Source organism: Rana temporaria, assembly GCF_905171775.1.
Source record: "Rana temporaria chromosome 8 unlocalized genomic scaffold, aRanTem1.1 chr8y, whole genome shotgun sequence".
NCBI lineage: Eukaryota > Metazoa > Chordata > Amphibia > Anura > Ranidae > Rana > Rana temporaria.
In genome coordinates this window covers 28,521-56,021 of record NW_024404475.1, presented here as the reverse complement: position 1 = coordinate 56,021, position 27,501 = coordinate 28,521, and the positions used below count along the sequence as shown (strand labels likewise).

Here is a 27,501-nt window from a genome sequence, read left to right as displayed (position 1 = left end):
GTTCCTGAGAGAGGTATCTGAAAAGATCGGTTCCATCGTTCCAGTTGGAGAGACCATCCCACAGATCCATCCGTACAGAGCCCAGGGTCCGCTGTGACCACCATGCTGTATCCGACTTGATGTTAGTACTAACATGCAAGTCCACCTTAGCTGGTAAGAGTATCCACCCTCTTTATATGATTTTCTGAAGATTGCTACAGACAAGCCATGACTGCTACTTTCTTTATCTGAACCAGCATTACGTTTGAAGTGTTTTATCCTTCCACTGGGAAGCATACCTATGAACTGTTTCCATTTGTTCATTGAACTTTTCATTGTTCATTGCACCTGGTCGGTGTTTCCATTCACCTGTTAGGTTATACACACATGGACTCATTACAAGCATTGCCCCCATGCTGAGTGAATTCCCATTCACATTCCTCACAGTCCTCTGTTGTTCTCACTTCCAATGATATGTGATCTTGGCAACATTTTTCCACTCAATATCAACTTTAGCGCTGCACTTATTGTTTTCTGTTTATACTTGACTTTGTTTGTTTGTGTGCTGGCTGCTACATGGTCTAAATTTCTCTAACTAGCGCAATTTTTTCCCCCACATTTTTTTTATACTATTTCCTACTATATATATATGTCTGTTTACCAAATGTATACCCTAGTAGCTGTTCTTGGGGGGGGGGGGGGGGGGGTGTTCCTGTCTCCATTTCTTTGGTTATTGTAGTATTACGTATATTGTTGCAGTGAATCCCCCTCTTCAGATAGCATGGTGCTAGTTACAACAGTGGATGTCAATTAATGAGCTAAAGGGGCCCCTGACATCACCAAAGGGCCCCACATAATGTTCAATAAATGTAATGCTTGAGAGAACTGTCAGAGAGAGCAGACCCCCTTGGGGGGCCAGGTGTCATATACCAAAGGGCCACAGGTTGGGTACAAGGCATGTACAGAGTTGTGGTCTCTGGGAACGGGGGGGGGGGGGGGCTGGAGAACATAGCTGCACCCATCGGGGGGGCTGGAACATAGCTGCACCCATCGGGGGGGCCGGGAACATAGAGGCAACCATTGGGGGGCCGGAGAACATAGCCGCACCCATGGGCGGGGTCATATACCAAAGGGCCACAGGTTGGGCACCAGGGATGTACAGAATCGTGGTCTCTGGGAACCGGGGGGGCTGGAGAACATAGCGGCACCCATGGGGGCGCCGGGGACATAGCGTCACCCATCGGGGGGCCGGGAACATAGCGGCACCCATCGGGGGGGCCGGGAACATAGAGGCAACCATGGGGGGGCCGGAGAACATAGCCGCACCCATCGGGGGGGCCGGGAACATAGAGGCAACCATGGGGGGGCCGGAGAACATAGCCGCACCCATGGGCAGGGTCATATACCAAAGGGCCACAGGTTGGGCCCCAGGGACGTAGAGTTGTGGTCTCTGGGAACCGGGGGGGGGGGGGCTGGATGTAATTTTGCTGTGTGGGTTTATTTGCCATGAGAAAACTTTACCAACAGGAAACCTGCAGAGTCAGAGGCTTGTTATTTCCGGAGCCGAAAGGGGAAACGTCCACTTCTACTTTCCAAGGCACGCCGGCTGCGGTTCCCGGAGGCGTCAGAGATTCGTGTGACGGAATCCGGGGACTGTTGCTATGGATACACAAAATTCTGTAGCAAAGGTCAGGCGCTCCGTCCAATGAAAGCGATCGGCGTGCTGCAGACACTCATTTCTGAAGAAGTCGATCTTCTTGGCACCAAGATAATTATAATGATTAGTTGTGACCACACCCAGGAACGCCGCGAGTCCCATAATTAGGGGCGTGGTCTGTGCAAGAAATCTCTCATTATATGCAATTGCCCTTTAAGGGCGGCTTCTTCCATCAGAGATCAGGAGATGTATTCGGGGCGGTTTACTAAAATAGACTTTGCAAAGGGAATTTTCTCTTTAAAGAGTAACTCCCCTTTCGGTCAGAATAACCCCTCCCCCTCGGGGTGATCTCTGTACATTATGGGGAATAAACCCCTCCCCCTCGGGGTGATCTCTGTACATTATGGGGAATAAACCACTCCCCCTCGGGGTGATCTCTGTACATTGCGGGGAATAAACCCCTCCCCCTCGGGGTGATCTCTGTACACTACGAGGAATAAACTCCTCCCCCTCGGGGTGATCTCTGTACATTGCGGGGAATAAACCCCTCCCCCTCTGGGTGATCTCTGTACATTATGGGGAATAAACCCCTCCCCCCTCGGGGTTATCTCTGTACATTATGGGGAATAAACCCCTCCCCCTCGGGGTGATCTCTGTACATTACGGGGAATAAACCCCTCCCCCTCGAGGGTGATCTCTGTACATTATGGGGAATAAACCCCTCCCCCTCGGGTGATCTCTGTACATTACAAGGAATAAACCCCTCCCCCTCGGGGTGATCTCCGTACATTGCGGGGAATAAACCCCTCCCCCTCGGGGTGATCTCTGTACATTACAAGGAATAAACCCCTCCCCCTTCTGGGTGATCTCTGTACATTGCGGGGAATAAACCCCTCCCCCTCGGGGTGATCTCTGTACATTACGTGGAATAAACCCCTCCCCCTCGGGGTGATCTCTGTACATTATGGGGAATAAACCCCTCCCCCTCGGGGTGATCTCCGTACATTGCGGGGAATAAACCCCTCCCCCTCGGGGTGATCTCTGTACATTGCAGGGAATAAACCCCTCCCCCTCTGGGTGATCTCTGTACATTGCAGGGAATAAACCCCTCCCCCTCTGGGTGATCTCTGTACATTGCAGGGAATAAACCCCTCCCCCCTCTGGGTGATCTCTGTACATTACGTGGAATAAACCCCTCCCCCTCGGGGTGATCTCTGTACATTATGGGGAATAAACCCCTCCCCCTCGGGGTGATCTCCGTACATTGCGGGGAATAAACCCCTCCCCCTCGGGGTGATCTCTGTACATTACAAGGAATAAACCCCTCCCCCTCGGGGTGATCTCTGTACATTACGAGGAATAAACTCCTCCCCCCTCGGGGTGATCTCTGTACATTACGAGGAATAAACCCCTCCCCCTCGGGGTGATCTCTGTACATTGCCAGGAATAAACCCCTCCCCCTCGGGGTGATCTCCGTACATTGCGGGGAATAAACCCCTCCCCCTCGGGGTGATCTCTGTACATTGCCAGGAATAAACCCCTCCCCCTCGGGGTGATCTCCGTACATTACAAGGAATAAACCCCTCCCCTCGGGGTGATCTCTGTACATTGCAGGGAATAAACCCCTCCCCCTCTGGGTGATCTCTGTACATTATGGGGAATAAACCCCTCCCCCTCGGGGTGATCTCCGTACATTGCGGGGAATAAACCCCTCCCCCTCGGGGTGATCTCTGTACATTACGAGGAATAAACTCCTCCCCCCTCGGGGTGATCTCTGTACATTACGAGGAATAAACCCCTCCCCCTCGGGGTGATCTCTGTACATTGTCAGGAATAAACCCCTCCCCCCTCGGGGTGATCTCCGTACATTGCGGGGAATAAACCCCTCCCCCTCGGGGTGATCTCTGTACATTACAAGGAATAAACCCCTCCCCCTTCTGGGTGATCTCTGTACATTGCGGGGAATAAACCCCTCCCCCTCGGGGTGATCTCTGTACATTACGTGGAATAAACCCCTCCCCCTCGGGGTGATCTCTGTACATTATGGGGAATAAACCCCTCCCCCTCGGGGTGATCTCCGTACATTGCGGGGAATAAACCCCTCCCCCTCGGGGTGATCTCTGTACATTGCAGGGAATAAACCCCTCCCCCTCTGGGTGATCTCTGTACATTGCAGGGAATAAACCCCTCCCCCTCTGGGTGATCTCTGTACATTGCAGGGAATAAACCCCTCCCCCCTCTGGGTGATCTCTGTACATTACGTGGAATAAACCCCTCCCCCTCGGGGTGATCTCTGTACATTATGGGGAATAAACCCCTCCCCCTCGGGGTGATCTCCGTACATTGCGGGGAATAAACCCCTCCCCCTCGGGGTGATCTCTGTACATTACAAGGAATAAACCCCTCCCCCTCGGGGTGATCTCCGTACATTGCCGGGAATAAACCCCTCCCCCTCGGGGTGATCTCTGTACATTACGAGGAATAAACCCCTCCCCCCTCGGGGTGATCTCTGTACATTACAAGGAATAAACCCCTCCCCCTCGGGGTGATCTCTGTACATTACGAGGAATAAACTCCTCCCCCCTCGGGGTGATCTCTGTACATTACGAGGAATAAACCCCTCCCCCTCGGGGTGATCTCTGTACATTGCCAGGAATAAACCCCTCCCCCTCGGGGTGATCTCCGTACATTGCGGGGAATAAACCCCTCCCCCTCGGGGTGATCTCTGTACATTATGGGGAATAAACCCCTCCCCCTCTGGGTGATCTTTGTACATTACAAGGAATAAGCCCCTCCCCCTCGGGGTGATCTCTGTACATTATGGGGAATAAACCCCTCCCCCTCTGGGTGATCTCTGTACATTACGGGGAATAAGCCCCTCCCCCTCGGGGTGATCTCTGTACATTATGGGGAATAAACCACTCCCCCTCGGGGTGATCTCTGTACATTATGGGGAATAAACCACTCCCCCTCGGGGTGATCTCTGTACATTCGGAGAATAAACCCCTCCCCCTCTGGGTGATCTCTGTACATTATGGGGAATAAACCCCTCCCCCCTCGGGGTGATCTCTGTACATTGCGGGGAATAAACCCCTCCCCCTCTGGGTGATCTCTGTACATTACAAGGAATAAACCCCTCCCCCCCTCGGGATGATCTCTGTACATTGCGGGGAATAAACCCCTCCCCCTCGGGGTGATCTCTGTACATTACGAGGAATAAACCCCTCCCCCCCTCGGGATGATCTCTGTACATTACGAGGAATAAACCCCTCCCCCCCTCTGGGTGATCTCTGTACATTATGGGGAATAAACCCCTCCCCCCCTCGGGGTGATCTCTGTACAATATGGGGAATAAGCCCCTCCCCCCTCGGGGTGATCTCATTACATTGCAGGGAATAAACTCCTCCCCCTCTGGGTGATCTCTGTACATTGCTGGGAATAAACCCCTCCCCCTCGGGGTGATCTCTGTACATTACAAGGAATAAACCCCTCCCCCTCGGGGTGATCTCTGTACATTACAAGGAATAAACCCCTCCCCCTCGGGGTGATCTCTGTACATTACAAGGAATAAACCCCTCCCCCTCGGGGTGATCTCTGTACATTACAAGGAATAAACCCCTCCCCCTCGGGGTGATCTCTGTACATTACAAGGAATAAACCCCTCCCCCTCGGGGTGATCTCTGTACATTACAAGGAATAAACCCCTCCCCCTCGGGGTGATCTCTGTACATTATGGGGAATAAACCCCTCCCCCTCAAGTGATCTCTGTACATTGCGGGGAATAAACCCCTCCCCCTCGCGGTGATCTCCGTACATTGCCGGGAATAAACCCCTCCCCTCGGGGTGATCTCTGTACATTACAAGGAATAAACCCCTCCCCCTCGGGGTGATCTCTGTACATTACAAGGAATAAACCCCTCCCCCTCGGGGTGATCTCTGTACATTATGGGGAATAAACCCCTCCCCCTCGGGGTGATCTCTGTACATTATGGGGAATAAGCCCCTCCCCCCTCGGGGTGATCTCTGTACATTATGGGGAATAAACCCCTCCCCCCTCGGGGTGATCTCTGTACATTACCGGGAATAAGCCCCTCCCCCCTCGGGGTGATCTCTGTACATTGCCGGGAATAAACCCCTCCCCCCTCGGGTGATCTCTGTACATTACCGGGAATAAGCCCCTCCCCCCTCGGGGTGATCTCTGTACATTATGGGGAATAAACCCCTCCCCCCTCGGGGTGATCTCTGTACATTACAAGGAATAAACCCCTCCCCCTCGGGGTGATCTCTGTACATTATGGGGAATAAGCCCCTCCCCCCTCGGGGTGATCTCTGTACATTATGGGGAATAAACCCCTCCCCCCTCGGGGTGATCTCTGTACATTACCGGGAATAAGCCCCTCCCCCCTCGGGGTGATCTCTGTACATTGCCGGGAATAAACCCCTCCCCCTCGGGGTGATCTCTGTACATTATGGGGAATAAACCCCTCCCCCCTCGGGGTGATCTCTGTACATTACCGGGAATAAGCCCCTCCCCCTCGGGGTGATCTCTGTACATTACCGGGAATAAACCCCTCCCCTCGGGGTGATCTCTGTACATTGCCGGGAATAAACCCCTCCCCCTCGGGGTGATCTCTGTACATTGCCGGGAATAAACCCCTCCCCCTCGGGGTGATCTCTGTACATTACCGGGAATAAGCCCCTCCCCCCTCGGGGTGATCTCTGTACATTATGGGGAATAAGCCCCTCCCCCTCGGGGTGATCTCTGTACATTATGGGGAATAAGCCCCTCCCCCCTCTGGGTGATCTCTGTACATTATGGGGAATAAACCCCTCCCCCTCGGGGTGATCTCTGTACATTACCGGGAATAAACCCCTCCCCCTCGGGGTGATCTCTGTACATTACCGGGAATAAGCCCCTCCCCCCTCGGGGTGATCTCTGTACATTGCCGGGAATAAACCCCTCCCCCTCGGGGTGATCTCTGTACATTGCCGGGAATAAACCCCTCCCCCTCGGGGTGATCTCTGTACATTACCGGGAATAAGCCCCTCCCCCCTCGGGGTGATCTCTGTACATTGCCGGGAATAAACCCCTCCCCCTCGGGGTGATCTCTGTACATTGCCGGGAATAAACCCCTCCCCCTCGGGGTGATCTCTGTACATTGCCGGGAATAAACCCCTCCCCCTCTGGGTGATCTCTGTACATTGCCGGGAATAAACCCCTCCCCCTCGGGGTGATCTCTGTACATTATGGGGAATAAACCCCTCCCCCTCGGGGTGATCTCTGTACATTATGGGGAATAAACCCCTCCCCCTCGGGGTGATCTCTGTACATTATGGGGAATAAACCCCTCCCCCTCGGGGTGATCTCTGTACATTGCCGGGAATAAACCCCTCCCCCTCGGGGTGATCTCTGTACATTACGAGGAATAAACCCCTCCCCCTCTGGGTGATCTCTGTACATTGCCGGGAATAAACTCCTCCCCCCTCGGGGTGATCTCTGTACATTACGAGGAATAAACCCCTCCCCCTCTGGGTGATCTCTGTACATTGCCGGGAATAAACTCCTCCCCCCTCGGGGTGATCTCTGCACATTACGAGGAATAAACCCCTCCCCCTCGGGATGATCTCTGTACATTGCCGGGAATAAACCCCTCCCCCTCGGGGTGATCTCTGTACATTACGAGGAATAAACCCCTCCCCCTCTGGGTGATCTCTGTACATTGCCGGGAATAAACTCCTCCCCCCTCGGGGTGATCTCTGCACATTACGAGGAATAAACCCCTTCCCCCTCGGGGTGATCTATGTACATTCCCGGGAATAAACCCCTCCCCCTCGGGGTGATCTCTGTACATTCCCGGGAATAAACCCCTCCCCCTCGGGGTGATCTCTGTACATTGCCGAGAATAAACCCCTCCCCCTCGGGGTGATCTATGTACATTACCAGGAATAAGCCCCTCCCCCCTCGGGGTGATCTCTGTACATTACGAGGAATAAACCCCTCCCCCTCGGGGTGATCTATGTACATTGCCGGGAATAAACCCCTCCCCCCTCGGGGTGATCTCTGTACATTGCCGGGAATAAACCCCTCCCCTCGGGGTGATCTCTGTACATTGCCGGGAATAAACCCCTCCCCCTCGGGGTGATCTCTGTACATTGCCGGGAATAAACCCCTCCCCTCGGGGTGATCTCTGTACATTGCGGGGAATAATCCCCTCCCCCTCTGGGTGATCTCTGTACATTACGGGGAATAAACCCCTCCCCCTCGGGGTGATCTCTGTACATTGCTGGGAATAAACCCCTCCCCCTCGGGGTGATCTCTGTACATTGCGGGGAATAATCCCCTCCCCCTCTGGGTGATCTCTGTACATTACAAGGAATAAACCCCTCCCCCTCTGGGTGATCTCTGTACATTGCCGGGAATAAACCCCTCCCCCTCGGGGTGATCTCTGTACATTACAAGGAATAAACCCCTCCCCCTCGGGGTGATCTCTGTACATTACAAGGAATAAACCCCTCCCCCTCGGGGTGATCTCTGTACATTACAAGGAATAAACCCCTCCCCCTCGGGGTGATCTCTGTACATTACAAGGAATAAACCCCTCCCCCTCGGGGTGATCTCTGTACATTATGGGAAATAAGCCCCTCCCCCCTCGGGGTGATCTCTGTACATTGCCGGGAATAAACCCCTCCCCCTCGGGGTGATCTCTGTACATTGCTGGGAATAAACCCCTCCCCCTCGGGGTGATCTCTGTACATTGCGGGGAATAAACCCCTCCCCCTCGGGGTGATCTCTGTACATTGCCGAGAATAAACCCCTCCCCCTCGGGGTGATCTCTGTACATTGCCGAGAATAAACCCCTCCCCCTCGGAGTGATCTCTGTACATTACGGGGAATAAACTCCTCCCCCCACGGGGTGATCTCTGTACATTATGGGGAATAAACCCCTCCCCTCGGGGTGATCTCTGTACATTGCCGGGAATAAGCCCCTCCCCCTCGGGGTGATCTCTGTACATTGCGGGGAATAAACCCCTCCCCCTCGGGGTGATCTCTGTACATTACAAGGAATAAACCCCTCCCCCTCGGGGTGATCTCTGTACATTACAAGGAATAAACCCCTCCCCCTCGGGGTGATCTCTGTACATTACAAGGAATAAACCCCTCCCCCTCGGGGTGATCTCTGTACATTACAAGGAATAAACCCCTCCCCCTCGGGGTGATCTCTGTACATTGCGGGGAATAAACCCCTCCCCCTCGGGGTGATCTCTGTACATTACAAGGAATAAACCCCTCCCCCTCGGAGTGATCTCTGTACATTACAAGGAATAAACCCCTCCCCCTCGGGGTGATCTCTGTACATTGCCGGGAATAAACCCCTCCCCCTCGGGGTGATCTCTGTACATTACAAGGAATAAACCCCTCCCCCTCGGGGTGATCTCTGTACATTGCCGGGAATAAACCCCTCCCCCTCGGGGTGATCTCTGTACATTGCCGGGATTATAACAAACATTGATGCAGATCCCTACCTTCTGTTATTGTGAAGAAATCCCTGTGTGTTTCTCTGTGTCCATGAGCAAAATGGGAGGGACTTTATAATTATCAATCAGCTGCTGCACCTGCAAAGTGAAAAGGAAAAGGGAAGTTTTAATAACATTCAATTACAATACGATGTCCCGATTACAATACGATGTCCCGATTACAATACGATGTCCCAATTACAATACGATGTCCCAATTACAATACGATGTCCCAATTACAATACGATGCCCCGATTACAATACGATGTCCCAATTACAATACGATGCCCCAATTGCAATACGATGTCCCGATTACAATACGATGTCCCAGTTACAATACGATGTCCCGATTACAATACGATGTCCCGATTACAATACGATGCCCCAATTACAATACGATGTCCCAGTTACAATACGATGTCCCAGTTACAATACGATGTCCCAATTACAATACGATGTCCCAATTACAATACGATGTCCCGATTACAATACGATGTCCCAATTACAATACGATGTCCCAATTACAATACGATGTCCCGATTACAATACGATGTCCCAATTACAATACGATGTCCCGATTACAATACGATGTCCCAATTACAATACGATGTCCCGATTACAATACGATGTCCCGATTACAATACGATGTCCCGATTACAATACGATGTCCCAATTACAATACGATGCCCCAATTACAATACGATGTCCCGATTACAATACGATGTCCCAATTACAATACGATGTCCCGATTACAATACGATGTCCCGATTACAATACGATGTCCGAATTACAATACGATGCCCCAATTACAATACGATGCCCCAATTACAATACGATGTTATTTTTTCCCCACAAAGGTGGAGTTGCCCTCTAATTTAGGGAATGTGAAGAATATTGACTTTGCAAAGAACAGCCAATCCCAGACGAGGGAAATGGAAAGTCCGGATAGCCAATGAATCTTCTTCTCATTCCCTCAGCGAAGGGAAAGGTTTGTCTTTAGATTTGGGGTACAAATAATGGGGTTCCAGCGCGATTCTGGGGTGCGCATTACATGGAGGGCGTCTTTCTGCGCCATTATTGTCAGATTTATCGGGAAGTCATTCGCTACCAAATCATTATTGTCTGAAAACGACGACCCTGGAGAATAAGATGGCGGCGGTTCCATTTTTATGTCACATGAAAGTAACGCTTTCTGAAACCCAAAAATGTAAGTAAAACAATAAAGTGACATTTCAGTCACACAAATGTTTTACCCTTTTTGTGGTAAAATATAAAAGATGAAGTTGGGCGAAATAAATAAATGTCTCACCTGTCATTCAGAGGAGCTAATGGAGTGCAGATTGTGCTTCATTAGCTTCGTTCTTGGCAATACTGTCTGGGAAAGTGACACCAGGACCCCGGAAGTGATGTTTTGCAGGAAGGGGAGATTAGCGAATGTGAGGGGGGCACGTTGGGGGTGAGTGGGGCACGTTGGGGGTGAGGGGGGCACGTTGGGGGTGAGTGGGGCACGCTGGGGGGGTGAGGGGGGCATGCTGGGGGGGTGAGGGGGCACGTTCGGGGTGAGGGGGGCACGTTGGGGGTGAGTGGGGCACGCTGGGGGGGTGAGGGGACATGCTGGGGGGGTGAGGGGGGCACGTTGGGGGTGGGAAGGTGACATGTTGGGGGTGAGGGTGCACATTGAGGGTGTGAAGGTGACATGTTGGGGGTGAGGGGGCACGCTGGGGGGGTGAGGGGGCATGCTGGGGGGGTGAGGGGGGCACATTGGGGGTGGGAAGGTGACATGTTGGGGGTGAGGGGGGCACGTTAGGGGTGAGGGGGGCACGTTGGGGGTGTGAAGGTGACATGTTGGGGGTGAGGGGGGCACGCTGGGGGTGGGAAGGTGACATGTTGGGGGTGAGGGGGCACGCTGGGGGGGTGAGGGGGCATGCTGGGGGGGTGAGGGGCCACGCTGGGGGGGTGAGGGGTGCACATTGAGGGTGTGAAGGTGACATGTTGGGGGTGAGCGGGCACGCTGGGGGGGTGAGGGGGCATGCTGGGGGGGTGAGGGGGGCACATTGGGGGTGGGAAGGTGACATGTTGGGGGTGAGGGGGCACGCTGGGGGGGTGAGGGGGCACGCTGGGGGGTGAGGGGGGCACATTGGGGGTGGGAAGGTGACATGTTGGGGGTGAGGGGGCACGCTGGGGGGGTGAGGGGGCACGCTGGGGGGGGAGGGGGGCACATTGGGGGTGGGAAGGTGACATGTTGGGGGTGAGGGGGCACGCTGGGGGGGTGAGGGGGGCATGCTGGGGGGTGAGGGGGGCACATTGGGGGTGGGAAGGTGACATGTTGGGGGTGAGGGGGCACACTGGGGGGGTGAGGGGGGCACGCTGGGGGGGTGAGGGGGGCACATTGGGGGTGGGAAGGTGACATGTTGGGGGTGAGGGGGCACGCTGGGGGGGTGAGGGGGCATGCTGGGGGGGTGAGGGGGGCACATTGGGGGTGGGAAGGTGACATGTTGGGGGTGAGGGGGCACGCTGGGGGGGTGAGGGGGCATGCTGGGGGGTGAGGGGGGCACATTGGGGGTGGGAAGGTGACATGTTGGGGGTGAGGGGGCATGCTGGGGGGGTGAGGGGCATGCTGGGGGTGGGAAGGTGACATGTTGGGGGTGAGGGGGCACGCTGGGGGGGTGAGGGGGCACGCTGGGGGGTGAGGGGGGCACATTGGGGGTGGGAAGGTGACATGTTGGGGGTGAGGGGGCACGCTGGGGGGGTGAGGGGGGCATGCTGGGGGGTGAGGGGGGCACATTGGGGGTGGGAAGGTGACATGTTGGGGGTGAGGGGGCACGCTGGGGGGGTGAGGGGGCATGCTGGGGGGGTGAGGGGGGCACATTGGGGGTGGGAAGGTGACATGTTGGGGGTGAGGGGGCACGCTGGGGGGGTGAGGGGGGCATGATGGGGGGTGAGGGGGGCACATTGGGGGTGGGAAGGTGACAGTTATGGGGGGAGTTGAAGTGATTGGGCAGATCGCTTCCATGTGACAGAGTCACACTCCTGAAGGAAGGTGCGGAGGATTTTAGGGCTGTCCATACAATTCAGAGATATAGAAGAACAAATGATTGCCACACTTCGTTCTTCTTTTTTGCTGAACTCAAAATCATTTTGCCGGAACGTTGGAGTCGTTACAAATAATAGGAATGCACCTTAAATAATGTGTAACGGTCAGGGGTTAACACCGTTTACAATTTCCCATTCCACCAATCCAAGACAGCTTATCCGACAATCCAGCCGACAGGACCCATTTCATTTCCCAGAATAACGACACTTCACACAGCTCTGTTCTCTGGTTCCAAAATGAATGAATGAATGCTTTAATGGTTAGCTCTCTTATATACAGTACAGACATGTTACAGTTAATCAAAGGAACAAAGAAACTCTCCACCCACACATCACACAATGGGGCTTCAATCACATTCTTTTAGATAATGACATTCAGAGGAGTTAATTATCCCCCAGACTTCCTGACTCCGACAATAAGTGATTCACCTGCATAATAAACATTCCTATGTCAGACGTTTTGGCACCGGTCTGACCTAATTACTAATCATTATCCAGACAGCCCGTCTCCGCATACAGCCTGACAAGTCACATTCCACATCTTATACTTTTCACACAAAACAGTGTTATTAGCATACATAATGAGAGGTCTTAGGAGCCAGGCTGAATGAACACCTAAAAGCTAGACATCTGACCTTTACAGACTTAGGGCCAGATTCAGATAGACTTACGACGGGCGTATCCGTAGATAGGCCGTCGTAAGTCAGAATCCGCGCCGTCGCAACTTTAAGGCTGCATTCACACCTATGCGTATTGTCGCCTGTAGCGCGATGCTATTGCAGCCTGCAATACGCTGGAGGGGTGATTTAACATTGTCGGCATGGAGATGGTTCACATCTCCACGCCGAACGCCGAAACGCCGTACGCCTGAAGCTCAAAACAAGTCCCGGACCTTTTTTTCAGGTGGCTTTCGGCGTTCGGCAAAGCCGACAATGTTGATCACCCCTCCGGCGTATGTTAGGTTTAAAAAACGCCGCGTTTTGTTGCGGCAAATTGTGGGACAAAACGCCGCAATTTGTCGCGGCAAATCGCGGTAACATACGCCGCGTTCAGGTGTGAATGCAGCCTAAGCGTATGCTCAAACTGAGATACGCTTAAATGTTGCTAAGATACGGCCGGCGTAAGTCTCCTACGCCATCGTATCTTAACTGCCTATTTACGCTGGCCGCTAGGGGCGTGTACGCTGATTTACGCCTAGAATATGTAAATCAGCAAGATACGCCTATTCACGAACGTACGATTGCCCGTCGCAGTAAAGATACGCCGTTTACGTAAGGCGTTTTCAGGCGTAAAGATAAACCACCAAAAACATGGCGCAGCCAATGTTAAGTATGGAGATTTTTTTATTTTTAAAACTACGACCATAAAAAAGTTAATATACAAATAAACTAAATAACACAAAACAAACAACACACACAAACCATCATACCACCCTCCAAAAAAAAAAACTGCAAAAAAAAAAAAAAAAAACCATAAACAACATTAGAACGGGTATTTACAACAGGCTCACTGGTACAAGAAAAAGTCTTTATAGTCCATCAGAAAAAGCTTGTCCAGATCATTGCCAACAAAAAAAAAAAGAACAAAACCAACTTAAAACGGCTCACTGGTACAGTAGGGAAATATTAAAGTCCATAAAAACCACTACTGTCCAGATCATTGCCAACCCACAACACACCCCACCACCAGAACAACAAATACCTACAACCCACGTATGAGCGAGAACATGATAATCAGACATGTCTGTAGCCTTATTTCAAAAATAAACTATAAACAAAATCTAAGGGGGGTGAGAAAGGAAAGTTGCCCCTACCCGTGGAGAGGGGCAGGGTCATGGCCTAAGGGGGCTGGAAGAGGAACCCCCTCCATAAATGGGCACACCTCTCAGGCCCGACCCTGCTCCTTTCCAGATCCCGCACCTTCACCAACTCCCGAAAGATATCGCCCACCACCTCATGCACAGACAGGATTTTGTCCCTAGTGGACACCAAACACCGAGCGTGCCAAGTGTAGTAAAGCACAACTACGCTGACTAAATAAAGTGACGATAACTCAAAACCCCTGCGGACCCCGAAGTCACCATACACCCGCTCAGCATAGGTCAGGGCCGGAAGGCGGGGGTAGCCAATGGCACCCCCTACCCCCGTAAGAACCTCCATGTTGAAGGGACATTGGACCAGAAAATGGTCCATGGTCTCCGATGTCCCTCCACATTCCCGTCGGGGACAGCCCCTGTCCCCTAGGTTCAGATATATGAGATTTGCACGGACGTACAGCCGTCCATGGAACGACCTCCATGCAAGATCCCAAAACTTGTTCGGAATTCTGGAAGAATTCAAGAGGGCTAACCCCTCCGTGAGGACCCTCTCAGGACAGTCCCTTAAAGACAGGGGCTTCAAAAAGTCCGAGGCCATGACCCTCAGGTACAGCTCACGCCGACCCAGAGAGCCCACCTCAAGGGCAGTTATCCGCCACTGCCTCAGTACCTTCAATGCCAGGGGGACGTAGGATGGGAGATACCCATGCGATCTCCTCAGATCGCCGGGCCTCCCCCCCTCCTCCCACCTCCTCAGGAACAGCAAGAGCCAGTCCTTGCATGAACATTCCCACCAGGAAGGCGCATCCACAAAGATGGACTGCAAGTTGTACTTTACAAAAATGATGATGAAGAACACCACCGGGTTGACCATGTCCAACCCTCCTTGCCTTCGCTGGCGGTATGTGACCTCCCTCTTGATCAGGTTCAGTCTGTTTCCCCACAACAGCAGGAAGAACAGACCATAGACCCGAGCATAGAGAGATGCTGGCAAAAGACACACGTAGCTCACAAAGAGAAACTCAGGCAGTAAGTACGTCTTGACCAAGCATACCCTTTCCCTCAGGGAAAGTTTCCAACCTTTCCAGGCCTTCACCTTCCGAGTGGCACTCACCAGCCTGCGCTCCCAATTTAGCTTGGGATAATCACCCGGGCCGAAATGAATGCCAAGTACTCGAATCTCTGGTACGGGCGTGGGGAACACGTCCGGAAGGGGGAACTGCTCCCCCTCCTTCCCCATCCAGAAAACTTCACTCTTGTCCCAATTGACCAGCGAACCTGACGCCTCAGAGTAGCACCCGATCTGGGATTCCACATAATGGGCCTCCTCACGACCAGATACCACCACCGAGACGTCATCCGCGTAGGCCACGACCTTCACTGCCGAAACCGGACCCCCGACAGGTCCCACCGGAACCCCCACAAGACGCTCGCAGTCTAGCCTCCTTACGAAGGGGTCAACCGCAAAGACGTACAGGAGGGGGCTCAACGGGCAGCCCTGCCGGACGCCAGAGTCCACAGAAAAGGCCCGACCCACCCAACCGTTGACAAGAGGGAAGCTCTCAGCTCCCCTATACAATACCTGTAGCCAATCAACAAATTGATCAGGCAGACCGTATCTCCTCAGAAGCAGCCAAAGGTACTCATGGTTCACCCGATCAAACGCCTTAGCCTGATCCAGTGCAAGCAGATACCGCTCGCTGCCATCAGCCCTGCACCTTTCCACAGCCTCCCGGACGTTCAGGACGGCACCAAAAGTGCCCCGGCCAGGAATTGTGCAGTGCTGAGAGGGAGACAGCATCCTGCCCGCCAAAGCAGACAGACGTGTAAACAAGATCTTTGCCAGTATCTTCCTATCTGTGGTAAGAAGGGCGATCGGACGCCAATTCTCCACCACAGACGGGTCTTTCCCCTTTGACAGAAGGATCAGAGCTGACCTTCTCATTGAGGGAGGCAGCAGGCCATAGGCCAAACATTCACGGTACACATCCCTCAAATGAGGAGCCAAGAGGCTCTTAAAGGTTTTGTAAAACTCTGCCGTGAGCCCATCGGGCCCAGGCGACTTTTTAGATGCTAAAGAGCTGATAGCCTGCTCGACTTCAGCCACCGAGATCTCTTCTGTCAGAGAGTCAGGAAGGTCAGACCTCACTTCCAGTGGGGTCTCATCAAGGAATTCCCTGACTTTCTCCATGTCTAGAGGCCGCTTCTTCAGGAGGTCCGAAAAGTGGTCTCTGACGACACCCAGGATCCCCGATCTGGACCGGACCAGAGATCCCGAGGCATCCTTCAGGCCGTGTACGACCTTCGAACTCGCCGCCTCACCACAGCTCCTGTAGGGATCAGGAGAGATAAACTTCCCATAATCCCTCTCAAAAACCAGGGAGGCGAGACGGTCGTACTGACACTCCTTCATCTGCGCCTTCAGACCGGATATCTGTTCCCGAGAGCCCCCAGAGGACACCAGGCGGTCAAGCTGCCTGCGTAGTCTCTGGTAGGCCTGGTACTTGGAAGCTGCCCTGTACCCAGAGATTTCCCGGAAAAAGTCACCAGACCTCTTTTTAACTACTTCCCACCATTCAAGGCGGGAGCAGTTGCCCTCAAGGAGCGAGGTCTGGTCCAGGAAGAAAACTTCATAGGCTTCCCTAACCTCAGGATCCTCCAGTAACGCCGTACGCCTGAAGCTCAAAACAAGTCCCGGACCTTTTTTTCAGGTGGCTTTCGGCGTTCGGCAAAGCCGACAATGTTGATCACCCCTCCGGCGTATGTTAGGTTTAAAAAACGCCGCGTTTTGTTGCGGCAAATTGTGGGACAAAACGCCGCAATTTGTCGCGGCAAATCGCGGTAACATACGCCGCGTTCAGGTGTGAATGCAGCCTAAGCGTATGCTCAAACTGAGATACGCTTAAATGTTGCTAAGATACGGCCGGCGTAAGTCTCCTACGCCATCGTATCTTAACTGCCTATTTACACTGGCCGCTAGGGGCGTGTACGCTGATTTACGCCTAGAATATGTAAATCAGCAAGATACGCCTATTCACGAACGTACGATTGCCCGTCGCAGTAAAGATACGCCGTTTACGTAAGGCGTTTTCAGGCGTAAAGATAAACCACCAAAAACATGGCGCAGCCAATGTTAAGTATGGACGTCGGAACCGTGTCGAATTTTTCACGTTTCACGTCGTTTGCGTAAGTCGCCCATGAATGGGGCTAGGCGTAGGTTACGTTCACGTCAAAAGCATTGACTATTTGCAACGTGATTTGGAGCATGCGCACAGGGAAACGATCACGGATGGCGCATGCGCCGTTTGTTAGAGATGTCATTTACGTGGGGTCACACTTAATTTACATAAAACACGCCCACAGCTTTAACATTTGAATTAGGTGGGCTTACGCCGCCCCTAATACGCTACGCCGCAGTAACTTTGGCCGCAAAATCTTTCTGAATACCATACTCTCCTCTCAAAGTTACGGCGGTGTAGCGTATAGGAGATATGCTACGCCCGCATAAAGGTATCGGAATCTAGCCCTGAATTAGCATCTCAACAGCCTAGGCTAAGCATTGAAGGAGACATCCTATTGACCTGTTGTGGACGTCATTAACCAAACTGTAATATTCCAAGATATCCTGCAAAACATGAATTATCATTTATCAGTCACCCTATGCCCAAAAGGGGCACAGGGTGACCCTAGACACAAGAGTCATTAGTGATGCTGGCACAGGAGTACCCCCCCATCCTTCAAAAGTCTCTGGGTGTCCCGGGTCATTCCGTTACAATGAGAAATACTGGATATTACTCTCCCCGACCTCCAAGCCTGATGGTGACCCCCAGAGGCCGGAAGGGCCGAAATTCCTCCTCAGGGTGCAGGTTACTAAGCATGGTGGGTGTTGTGCAAGGTGGAAAGATGGGCGCCAGTCACTCTTAACAGGATCAGAGGGAGAGAGGGGTAGGGCACAGGACACCCTTAGGCAAATGCAATAGCAAACTTGGCAGATTCCTTGGACAAAAATAAAACCCGGCAATAGAGATAAACGGCCTTCAAGCTGAACGGAGCGACCTGCATCTCGTAGCAACTGCTGTCTCCTATAGCAACAAGCTTCACCCACAGCTACCCGCTGTACTCCTCTTCAAGCTTCACCCACAGCTACCCGCTGTACTCCTCTTCAAGCTTCACCCACAGCTACCCGCTGTACCCCTCTTCAAGCTTCACCCACAGCTACCCGCTGTACTCCTCTTCAAGCTTCACCCACAGCTACCCGCTGTACTCCTCTTCAAGCTTCACCCACAGCTACCCGCTGTACTCCTCTTCAAGCTTCACCCACAGCTACCCGCTGTACTCCTCTTCAAGCTTCACCCACAGCTACCCGCTGTACTCCTCTTCAAGCTTCACCCACAGCTACCCGCTGTACTCCTCTTCAAGCTTCACCCACAGCTACCCGCTGTACTCCTCTTCAAGCTTCACCCACAGCTACCCGCTGTACTCCTCTTCAAGCTTCACCCACAGCTACCCGCTGTACTCCTCTTCAAGCTTCACCCACAGCTACCCGCTGTACCCCTCTTCAAGCTTCACCCACAGCTACCCGCTGTACTCCTCTTCAAGCTTCACCCACAGCTACCCGCTGTCTCCTCTTCAAGCTTCACCCACAGCTACCCGCTGTACTCCTCTTCAAGCTTCACCCACGCTACCCGCTGTACTCCTCTTCAAGCTTCACCCACAGCTACCCGCTGTCTCCTATAGCAACAACTTCACCCACAGCTACCCGCTGTACTCCTCTTCAAGCTTCACCCACAGCTACCCGCTGTACTCCTCTTCAAGCTTCACCCACAGCTACCCGCTGTACTCCTCTTCAAGCTTCACCCACAGCTACCCGCTGTACTCCTCTTCAAGCTTCACCCACAGCTACCCGCTGTACTCCTCTTCAAGCTTCACCCACAGCTACCCGCTGTACTCCTCTTCAAGCTTCACCCACACTACCCACTGTACCCCTCTTCAAGCTTCACCCACAGCTACCCGCTGTACTCCTCTTCAAGCTTCACCCACAGCTACCCGCTGTACTCCTCCTCAGGCTTCACCCACGCTACCCGCTGTACTCCTCTTCAAGCTTCACCCACAGCTACCCGCTGTACTCCTCCTCAGGCTTCACCCACAGCTACCCGCTGTACTCCTCCTCAAGCTTCACCCACGCTACCCGCTGTACCCCTCTTCAAGCTTCACCCACAGCTACCCGCTGTACTCCTCTTCAAGCTTCACCCACAGCTACCCGCTGTACTCCTCTTCAAGCTTCACCCACACTACCCGCTGTACTGTTCTTCAAGCTTCACCCACACTACCCGCTGTACTCCTCTTCAAGCTTCACCCACACTACCCGCTGTACCCCTCTTCAAGCTTCACCCACAGCTACCCGCTGTACTCCTCTTCAAGCTTCACCCACACTACCCGCTGTACCCCTCTTCAAGCTTCACCCACAGCTACCCGCTGTACTCCTCTTCAAGCTTCACCCACAGCTACCCGCTGTACTCCTCTTCAAGCTTCACCCACACTACCCGCTGTACCCCTCTTCAAGCTTCACCCACAGCTACCCGCTGTACTCCTCTTCAAGCTTCACCCACACTACCCGCTGTACTCCTCTTCAAGCTTCACCCACAGCTACCCGCTGTACTCCTCTTCAAGCTTCACCCACAGCTACCCGCTGTCTCCTATAGCAACAACTTCACCCACAGCTACCCGCTGTACTCCTCTTCAAGCTTCACCCACAGCTACCCGCTGTCTCCTATAGCAACAACTTCACCCACAGCTACCCGCTGTACTCCTCTTCAAGCTTCACCCACAGCTACCCGCTGTACTCCTCTTCAAGCTTCACCCACAGCTACCCGCTGTACTCCTCTTCAAGCTTCACCCACAGCTACCCGCTGTACTCCTCTTCAAGCTTCACCCACAGCTACCCGCTGTACTCCTCTTCAAGCTTCACCCACAGCTACCCGCTGTACTCCTCTTCAAGCTTCACCCACACTACCCGCTGTACCCCTCTTCAAGCTTCACCCACAGCTACCCGCTGTACTCCTCTTCAAGCTTCACCCACAGCTACCCGCTGTACTCCTCTTCAAGCTTCACCCACACTACCCGCTGTACTGTTCTTCAAGCTTTACCCACACTACCCGCTGTACTCCTCTTCAAGCTTCACCCACACTACCCGCTGTACCCCTCTTCAAGCTTCACCCACAGCTACTCGCTGTACTCCTCTTCAAGCTTCACCCACACTACCCGCTGTACCCCTCTTCAAGCTTCACCCACAGCTACCCGCTGTACTCCTCTTCAAGCTTCACCCACAGCTACCCGCTGTACTCCTCTTCAAGCTTCACCCACACTACCCGCTGTACCCCTCTTCAAGCTTCACCCACAGCTACCCGCTGTACTCCTCTTCAAGCTTCACCCACAGCTACCCGCTGTACTCCTCTTCAAGCTTCACCCACAGCTACCCGCTGTACCCCTCTTCAAGCTTCACCCACAGCTACCCGCTGTACTCCTCTTCAAGCTTCACCCACAGCTACCCGCTGTACTCCTCTTCAAGCTTCACCCACAGCTACCCGCTGTACTCCTCTTCAAGCTTCACCCACAGTTACCCGCTGTACTCCTCTTCAAGCTTCACCCACGCTACCCGCTGTACTCCTCTTCAAGCTTCACCCACACTACCCGCTGTACCCCTCTTCAAGCTTCACCCACAGCTACCCGCTGTACTCCTCTTCAAGCTTCACCCACAGCTACCCGCTGTACTCCTCTTCAAGCTTCACCCACACTACCCGCTGTACTGTTCTTCAAGCTTCACCCACAGCTACCCGCTGTACCCCTCTTCAAGCTTCACCCACAGCTACCCGCTGTACTCCTCTTCAAGCTTCACCCACAGCTACCCGCTGTACTCCTCTTCAAGCTTCACCCACAGCTACCCGCTGTACTCCTCTTCAAGCTTCACCCACAGCTACCCGCTGTACTCCTCTTCAAGCTTCACCCACGCTACCCGCTGTACTCCTCTTCAAGCTTCACCCACACTACCCGCTGTACCCCTCTTCAAGCTTCACCCACAGCTACCCGCTGTACTCCTCTTCAAGCTTCACCCACAGCTACCCGCTGTACTCCTCTTCAAGCTTCACCCACACTACCCGCTGTACTGTTCTTCAAGCTTCACCCACAGCTACCCGCTGTACTTCTCTTCAAGCTTCACCCACAGCTACCCGCTGTACTCCTCTTCAAGCTTCACCCACAGCTACCCGCTGTACTCCTCTTCAAGCTTCACCCACACTACCCGCTGTACTCCTCTTCAAGCTTCACCCACAGCTACCCGCTGTACTCCTCTTCAAGCTTCACCCACAGCTACCCCCTGTACTCCTCTTCAAGCTTCACCCACACTACCCGCTGTACTCCTCTTCAAGCTTCACCCACAGCTACCCGCTGTACTCCTCTTCAAGCTTCACCCACAGCTACCCGCTGTACTCCTCTTCAAGCTTCACCCACACTACCCGCTGTACTCCTCTTCAAGCTTCACCCACAGCTACCCGCTGTACTCCTCTTCAAGCTTCACCCACAGCTACCCGCTGTACTCCTCTTCAAGCTTCACCCACAGCTACCCGCTGTACTCCTCTTCAAGCTTCACCCACACTACCCGCTGTACTCCTCTTCAAGCTTCACCCACAGCTACCCGCTGTACTCCTCTTCAAGCTTCACCCACAGCTACCCGCTGTACTCCTCTTCAAGCTTCACCCACACTACCCGCTGTACTCCTCTTCAAGCTTCACCCACAGGTACCCGCTGTACTCCTCTTCAAGCTTCACCCACAGCTACCCGCTGTACTCCTCTTCAAGCTTCACCCACACTACCCGCTGTACTCCTCTTCAAGCTTCACCCACAGCTACCCGCTGTACTCCTCTTCAAGCTTCACCCACAGTTACCCGCTGTACTCCTCTTCAAGCTTCACCCACAGCTACCCGCTGTACTCCTCTTCAAGCTTCACCCACAGCTACCCGCTGTACTCCTCTTCAAGCTTCACCCACAGCTACTCTCTGTACTCCTCTTCAAGCTTCACCGACACTACCCCACTGTACTCCTCTTCAAGCTTCACCCACACTACCCGCTGTACTCCTCTTCAAGCTTCACCCACACTACCCGCTGTACTCCTCTTCAAGCTTCACCCACAGTTACCCGCTGTACTCCTCTTCAAGCTTCAACCACAGCTACCCGCTGTACTCCTCTTCAAGCTTCACCCACAGCTACCCGCTGTACTCCTCTTCAAGCTTCACCCACGGCTACCCGCTGTACTCCTCTTCAAGCTTCACCCACAGCTACCCGCTGTACTCCTCTTCAAGCTTCACCCACAGCTACTCTCTGTACTCCTCTTCAAGCTTCACCGACACTACCCCACTGTACTCCTCTTCAAGCTTCACCCACACTACCCGCTGTACTCCTCTTCAAGCTTCACCCACAGCTACCCGCTGTACTCCTCTTCAAGCTTCACCCACAGCTACCCGCTGTACTCCTCTTCAAGCTTCACCCACAGCTACCCGCTGTACTCCTCTTCAAGCTTCACCCACACTACCCGCTGTACCCCTCTTCAAGCTTCACCCACACTACCCGCTGTACCCCTCTTCAAGCTTCACCCACAGGTACCCGCTGTCTCCTCTTCAAGCTTCACCCACACTACCCCGCTGTACTCCTCTTCAAGCTTCACCCACAGCTACCCGCTGTACTCCATTGAATGGATGCTGGACCCCGGGATCTCTGTGGCCTTACCTAGCCCACAGTGCCACTGGTTGGTTCCATCACCCTGGAGCCTTCCTGGGATCCAACGTGGTCCCCCTCCCTTTTTGGGTCCACTACCATGGACCCTCCCTGTTGGAGGCTATATGTGGCTTTTTACACTTGCCTCAGCCTGGGCTCCTGTATCCCGGGGCCCCCTACACGCAATACACTCCTGTATTTAAAGTAGGTCCATCCAGACAATTGCGCGCCCCCTCGGTCGCCATACACGACCTTGTGCGGCGGCACCCGCCTCGCTCGCTTGCGGGGTTCTTAGACATGCTTCTGACGAAGCGGCCAAAGCCGCGAAACTAGTCAAGCCGAATGTCATTGTGTTTTTATCTGCTGTAATTTTTTACTAATGTTGTATCCAATAAAAATGTGTTACTTATAATTATATATCTGTGTCTGTACATTCTATTACCCGTACCGCAATAGTCCCAAAAAATGGCCCCACTCCCCTTTGGTTCTCTGGTTGGGGATCTCAGAACCAATCCCTTTATATAGCTACCCGCTGTACTCCTCTTCAAGCTTCACCCACAGCTACCCGCTGTACTCCTCTTCAAGCTTCACCCACAGCTACCCGCTGTACTCCTCTTCAAGCTTCACCCACACTACCCGCTGTACTCCTCAGCAAGCTTCACCCACACTACCCGCTGTACTCCTCTTCAAGCTTCACCCACACTACCCGCTGTACTCCTCTTCAAGCTTCACCCACACTACCCGCTGTACTCCTCTTCAAGCTTCACCCACACTACCCGCTGTACTCCTCTTCAAGCTTCACCCACAGCTACCCGCTGTACTCCTCTTCAAGCTTCACCCACACTACCCGCTGTACTCCTCTTCAAGCTTCACCCACAGCTACCCGCTGTACTCCTCTTCAAGCTTCACCCACAGCTACCCGCTGTACTCCTCTTCAAGCTTCACCCACACTACCCGCTGTACTCCTCAGCAAGCTTCACCCACACTACCCGCTGTACTCCTCTTCAAGCTTCACCCACACTACCCGCTGTACTCCTCTTCAAGCTTCACCCACAGCTACCCGCTGTACTCCTCTTCAAGCTTCACCCACAGCTACCCGCTGTACTCCTCTTCAAGCTTCACCCACAGCTACCCGCTGTACTCCTCTTCAAGCTTCACCCACACTACCCGCTGTACTCCTCTTCAAGCTTCACCCACAGCTACCCGCTGTACTCCTCTTCAAGCTTCACCCACAGCTACCCGCTGTACCCCTCTTCAAGCTTCACCCACAGCTACCCGCTGTACTCCTCTTCAAGCTTCACCCACAGCTACCCGCTGTACTCCTCTTCAAGCTTCACCCACACTACCCGCTGTACCCCTCTTCAAGCTTCACCCACAGCTACCCGCTGTACTCCTCCTCAGGCTTCACCCACAGCTACCCGCTGTACTCCTCCTCAGGCTTCACTCACACTACCCGCTGTACTCCTCTTCAAGCTTCACCCACAGCTACCCGCTGTACTCCTCTTCAAGCTTCACCCACAGCTACCCACTGTACTCCTCTTCAAGCTTCACCCACAGCTACCCGCTGTACTCCTCTTCAAGCTTCACCCACAGCTACCCGCTGTACTCCTCCTCAGGCTTCACTCACACTACCCGCTGTACTGTTCTTCAAGCTTCACCCACACTACCCGCTGTACTCCTCCTCAAGCTTCACCCACGGCTACCCGCTGTACTCCTCTTCAAGCTTCACCCACAGCTACCCACTGTCTCCTCTTCAAGCAATTATAACTCTTAATTGCACGCCGGCGCCTCCGCCATTGTCTAAGTTTAGACTTGTCTATAAACCTCTGAAAAGGGATCAGTGTTTGGATCTCTTTTAGGTGACACCTCAGCTGCAGGGATTTTATTTTTGTCTGGTCTCTGGTCAGACACGCCCCTTCTCTTCCTTTGTGATGAGGGGTGTGGCCATTACTCAGCTCCGCCAGCATAAAACTCTGCAGTGAGAGGAAGCGAATTTCTGCAAAAAAGTAAAAAGGAAATTTTTAGGCAATTTCCAGGCAAATAATGTCACAAATGATAAAAGTTCCAGAAATCTGAGACTTGGATTGCATTGAATTCTCTATTCTCTCCAATCAGGTAAACATATGAAGACGGAATGTACAGAGACGTCTGACACCGAGTGCCGGCCGTGTGAGGAGGGAAGGTACACATCCAACTGGAACTACGCCACACGGTGCATGTCCTGCAAATCATGTGGTAAGTCCTTCATGGTGGTGCATGGATCTCCACCTCAGGCTGTGTGCTGTGCGGGTGGCTGCGGCTCCAGGAATGGGTGTGGACCGGCTGTGGGAACCACGCCTAACATGTGTGGTCTTGTATGAGATAGGGTTGTCACCTATGGGTGTTACCAAGGGTGGTCTATCTAGGAACGCCCACCCCTCCAGAATGTCACCCACCCATCAAGGTATTTTGTTATCCACCTAACTCCCCCCATGAGCCCGCCCACTGGTTGCATCATGGCTGAAGACTCTTGAGAGGAGTACTGAGGCGAGGTATTGTCAGGCTTTCAGGACGCTATGTACCGCCCCCTCCCACCAGCCATCATCTGCCTGCATTGCATAGAGAGGCGCAGAGTCCTAGTGATGGGCGTAAGAAAATAAAATAAAAAAGTATGCAATGAAAATGGAAAAGCTTTATTTAAAAACCTTATTAGTGTGTTAATAAAGGGAAAGAGGAAACCACGCAATACAAAGGATTCCTTCCTGATGATGGCTTTTTAATTGGCTGAAAAGTCGAGGTAATACCGCGTCATCGCGTCACTTCCTCTCTGACTAAAACTACCAGAAAATCGCGCACCAGGACGCCGCTACAGGGGCTCATTCAGGGCCGATTACCCTTTTAATTAATCGCCTGCTATACACGCCGGGTGCCGGGACTAACAGGCACTCAGCAATGCAAGTGTAATGTTTTTATACAGCATTGCGCAATGAGGCCCTTTCTCTTCTGATCCCATTCATCCCTATGCGGTACATCTCCACCAATAAGACGTGAGTCCGGGGTCCCCACATGCCTAATAGACCACCCTAGAGATAGATGTACACTCACCGCAAAGTGTGGACCAACTATGTGCGGCACCCAGTCTGAGCACCATATGGGATTATTACAGGTTACCATTCAATGTTAGAAATACCTCGATATTGCTCTGCCACTTCAAATACCTTCGTGGAGGATTTGTAGAGCATTTTTATTTTTCTTAATACAAATTATTAAACTTTAGGATTATTTGAGGAATTTTGCAGCTTTTCCTCTTCCTTGGATGTGGGTCATTTTCTCCAAACATCACAGTATATAGAATATATTATACAGTAATACAGTATATAGTATTTAGTGTACAGTATATAGAATATATTATATAGTATACAGTATGTAGAATATATCATACAGTATATAGTATTTAGTGTACAGTATTAGTATATAGTATATAGTATACAGAATATATTATACAGTAATACAGTATATAGTATTTAGTGTACAGTATATATTATACAGTATATAGTATTTAGTGTACAGTATATAGAATATATTATATAGTATACAGTATGTAGAATATATTATACAGTATACAGTATGTAGTATATAGTATATATTTAGCGTACAGTATATAGTATTTAGTGTACAGTATATACTCGGGCCGGTAATATTTTGTCTCACATTTTTCTGTTTTCTATCTTTGTTCTGCAGATCCACCATTAGTTGAAAAAGAAAAATGTTCCCGTACCAAGAAGGCGCAGTGCGGCTGTCCGGAGGGGTATAGTTGTATTCAGCTCTCCGGGACGGGCGTTTGCCTGGTCTGTAAGCCGGATCTTATTCCGACTACCGTCCCATTGCCAACCGACCCGACTGAGCCGAGCATTACCCCGACTTCATCCGGTGAGATTCCTTTTCCTTCACTTTGTCTATTAATATTCCCCATGTTATAAAAGTGTATTTATAGTCAACATAGTCCATTAGTTTTCAATTTTGGATGGAGTAAGGTAACGACCCTGTCAGCTAATGAGAGGCACTGGACCCAAGAGTGGGATACTAAATGAGAGGCACTGGACCCAAGAGTGTGATACTAAATGAGAGGCACTGGACCCAAGAGTGTGACAATAAATGAGGGGCACTGGACCCAAGAGTGTGATACTAAATGAGAGGCACTGGACCCAAGAGTGGGATACTAAATGAGAGGCACTGGACCCAAGAGTATGATTCTAAATGAGAGGCACTGGACCCAAGAGTGTGATACTAAATGAGAGGCACTGGACCCAAGAGTGTGATACTAAATGAGAGGCACTGGACCCAAGAGTGCGACAATGAGAGGCACTGGACCCAAGAGTGTGATTCTAAATGAAAGGCACTGGACCCAAGAGTGTGATACTAAATGAGAGGCACTGGACCCAAGAGTGTGATACTAAATGAGAGGCACTGGACCCAAGAGTGTGATTCTAAATGAGAGGCACTGGACCCAAGAGTGTGATTCTAAATGAGAGGCACTGGACCCAAGAGTGTGATACTAAATGAGAGGCACTGGACCCAAGAGTGTGATACTAAATGAGGGGCACTGGACCCAAGAGTATGATTCTAAATGAGAGGCACTGGACCCAAGAGTGTGATACTAAATGAGAGGCACTGGACCCATGAGTGTGATTCTAAA

The 27,501-nt window shown here is 52.5% G+C and overlaps 1 protein-coding gene across 1 annotated transcript in view; it reads left to right on the top strand.

Annotated features, from left to right (window-relative positions):
• The window catches only part of LOC120921893 (tumor necrosis factor receptor superfamily member 26-like), a 103,317-nt gene that overhangs the window by 47,469 nt on the left and 28,347 nt on the right, over nucleotides 1-27,501 (top strand). Inside the window, exons 3-4 of the mRNA XM_040334392.1 lie at nucleotides 24,942-25,061; nucleotides 26,547-26,735. Of these exons, the coding sequence (XP_040190326.1) occupies nucleotides 24,942-25,061; nucleotides 26,547-26,735 (309 nt within the window). The remainder of the gene's footprint in view (nucleotides 1-24,941; nucleotides 25,062-26,546; nucleotides 26,736-27,501) is intronic.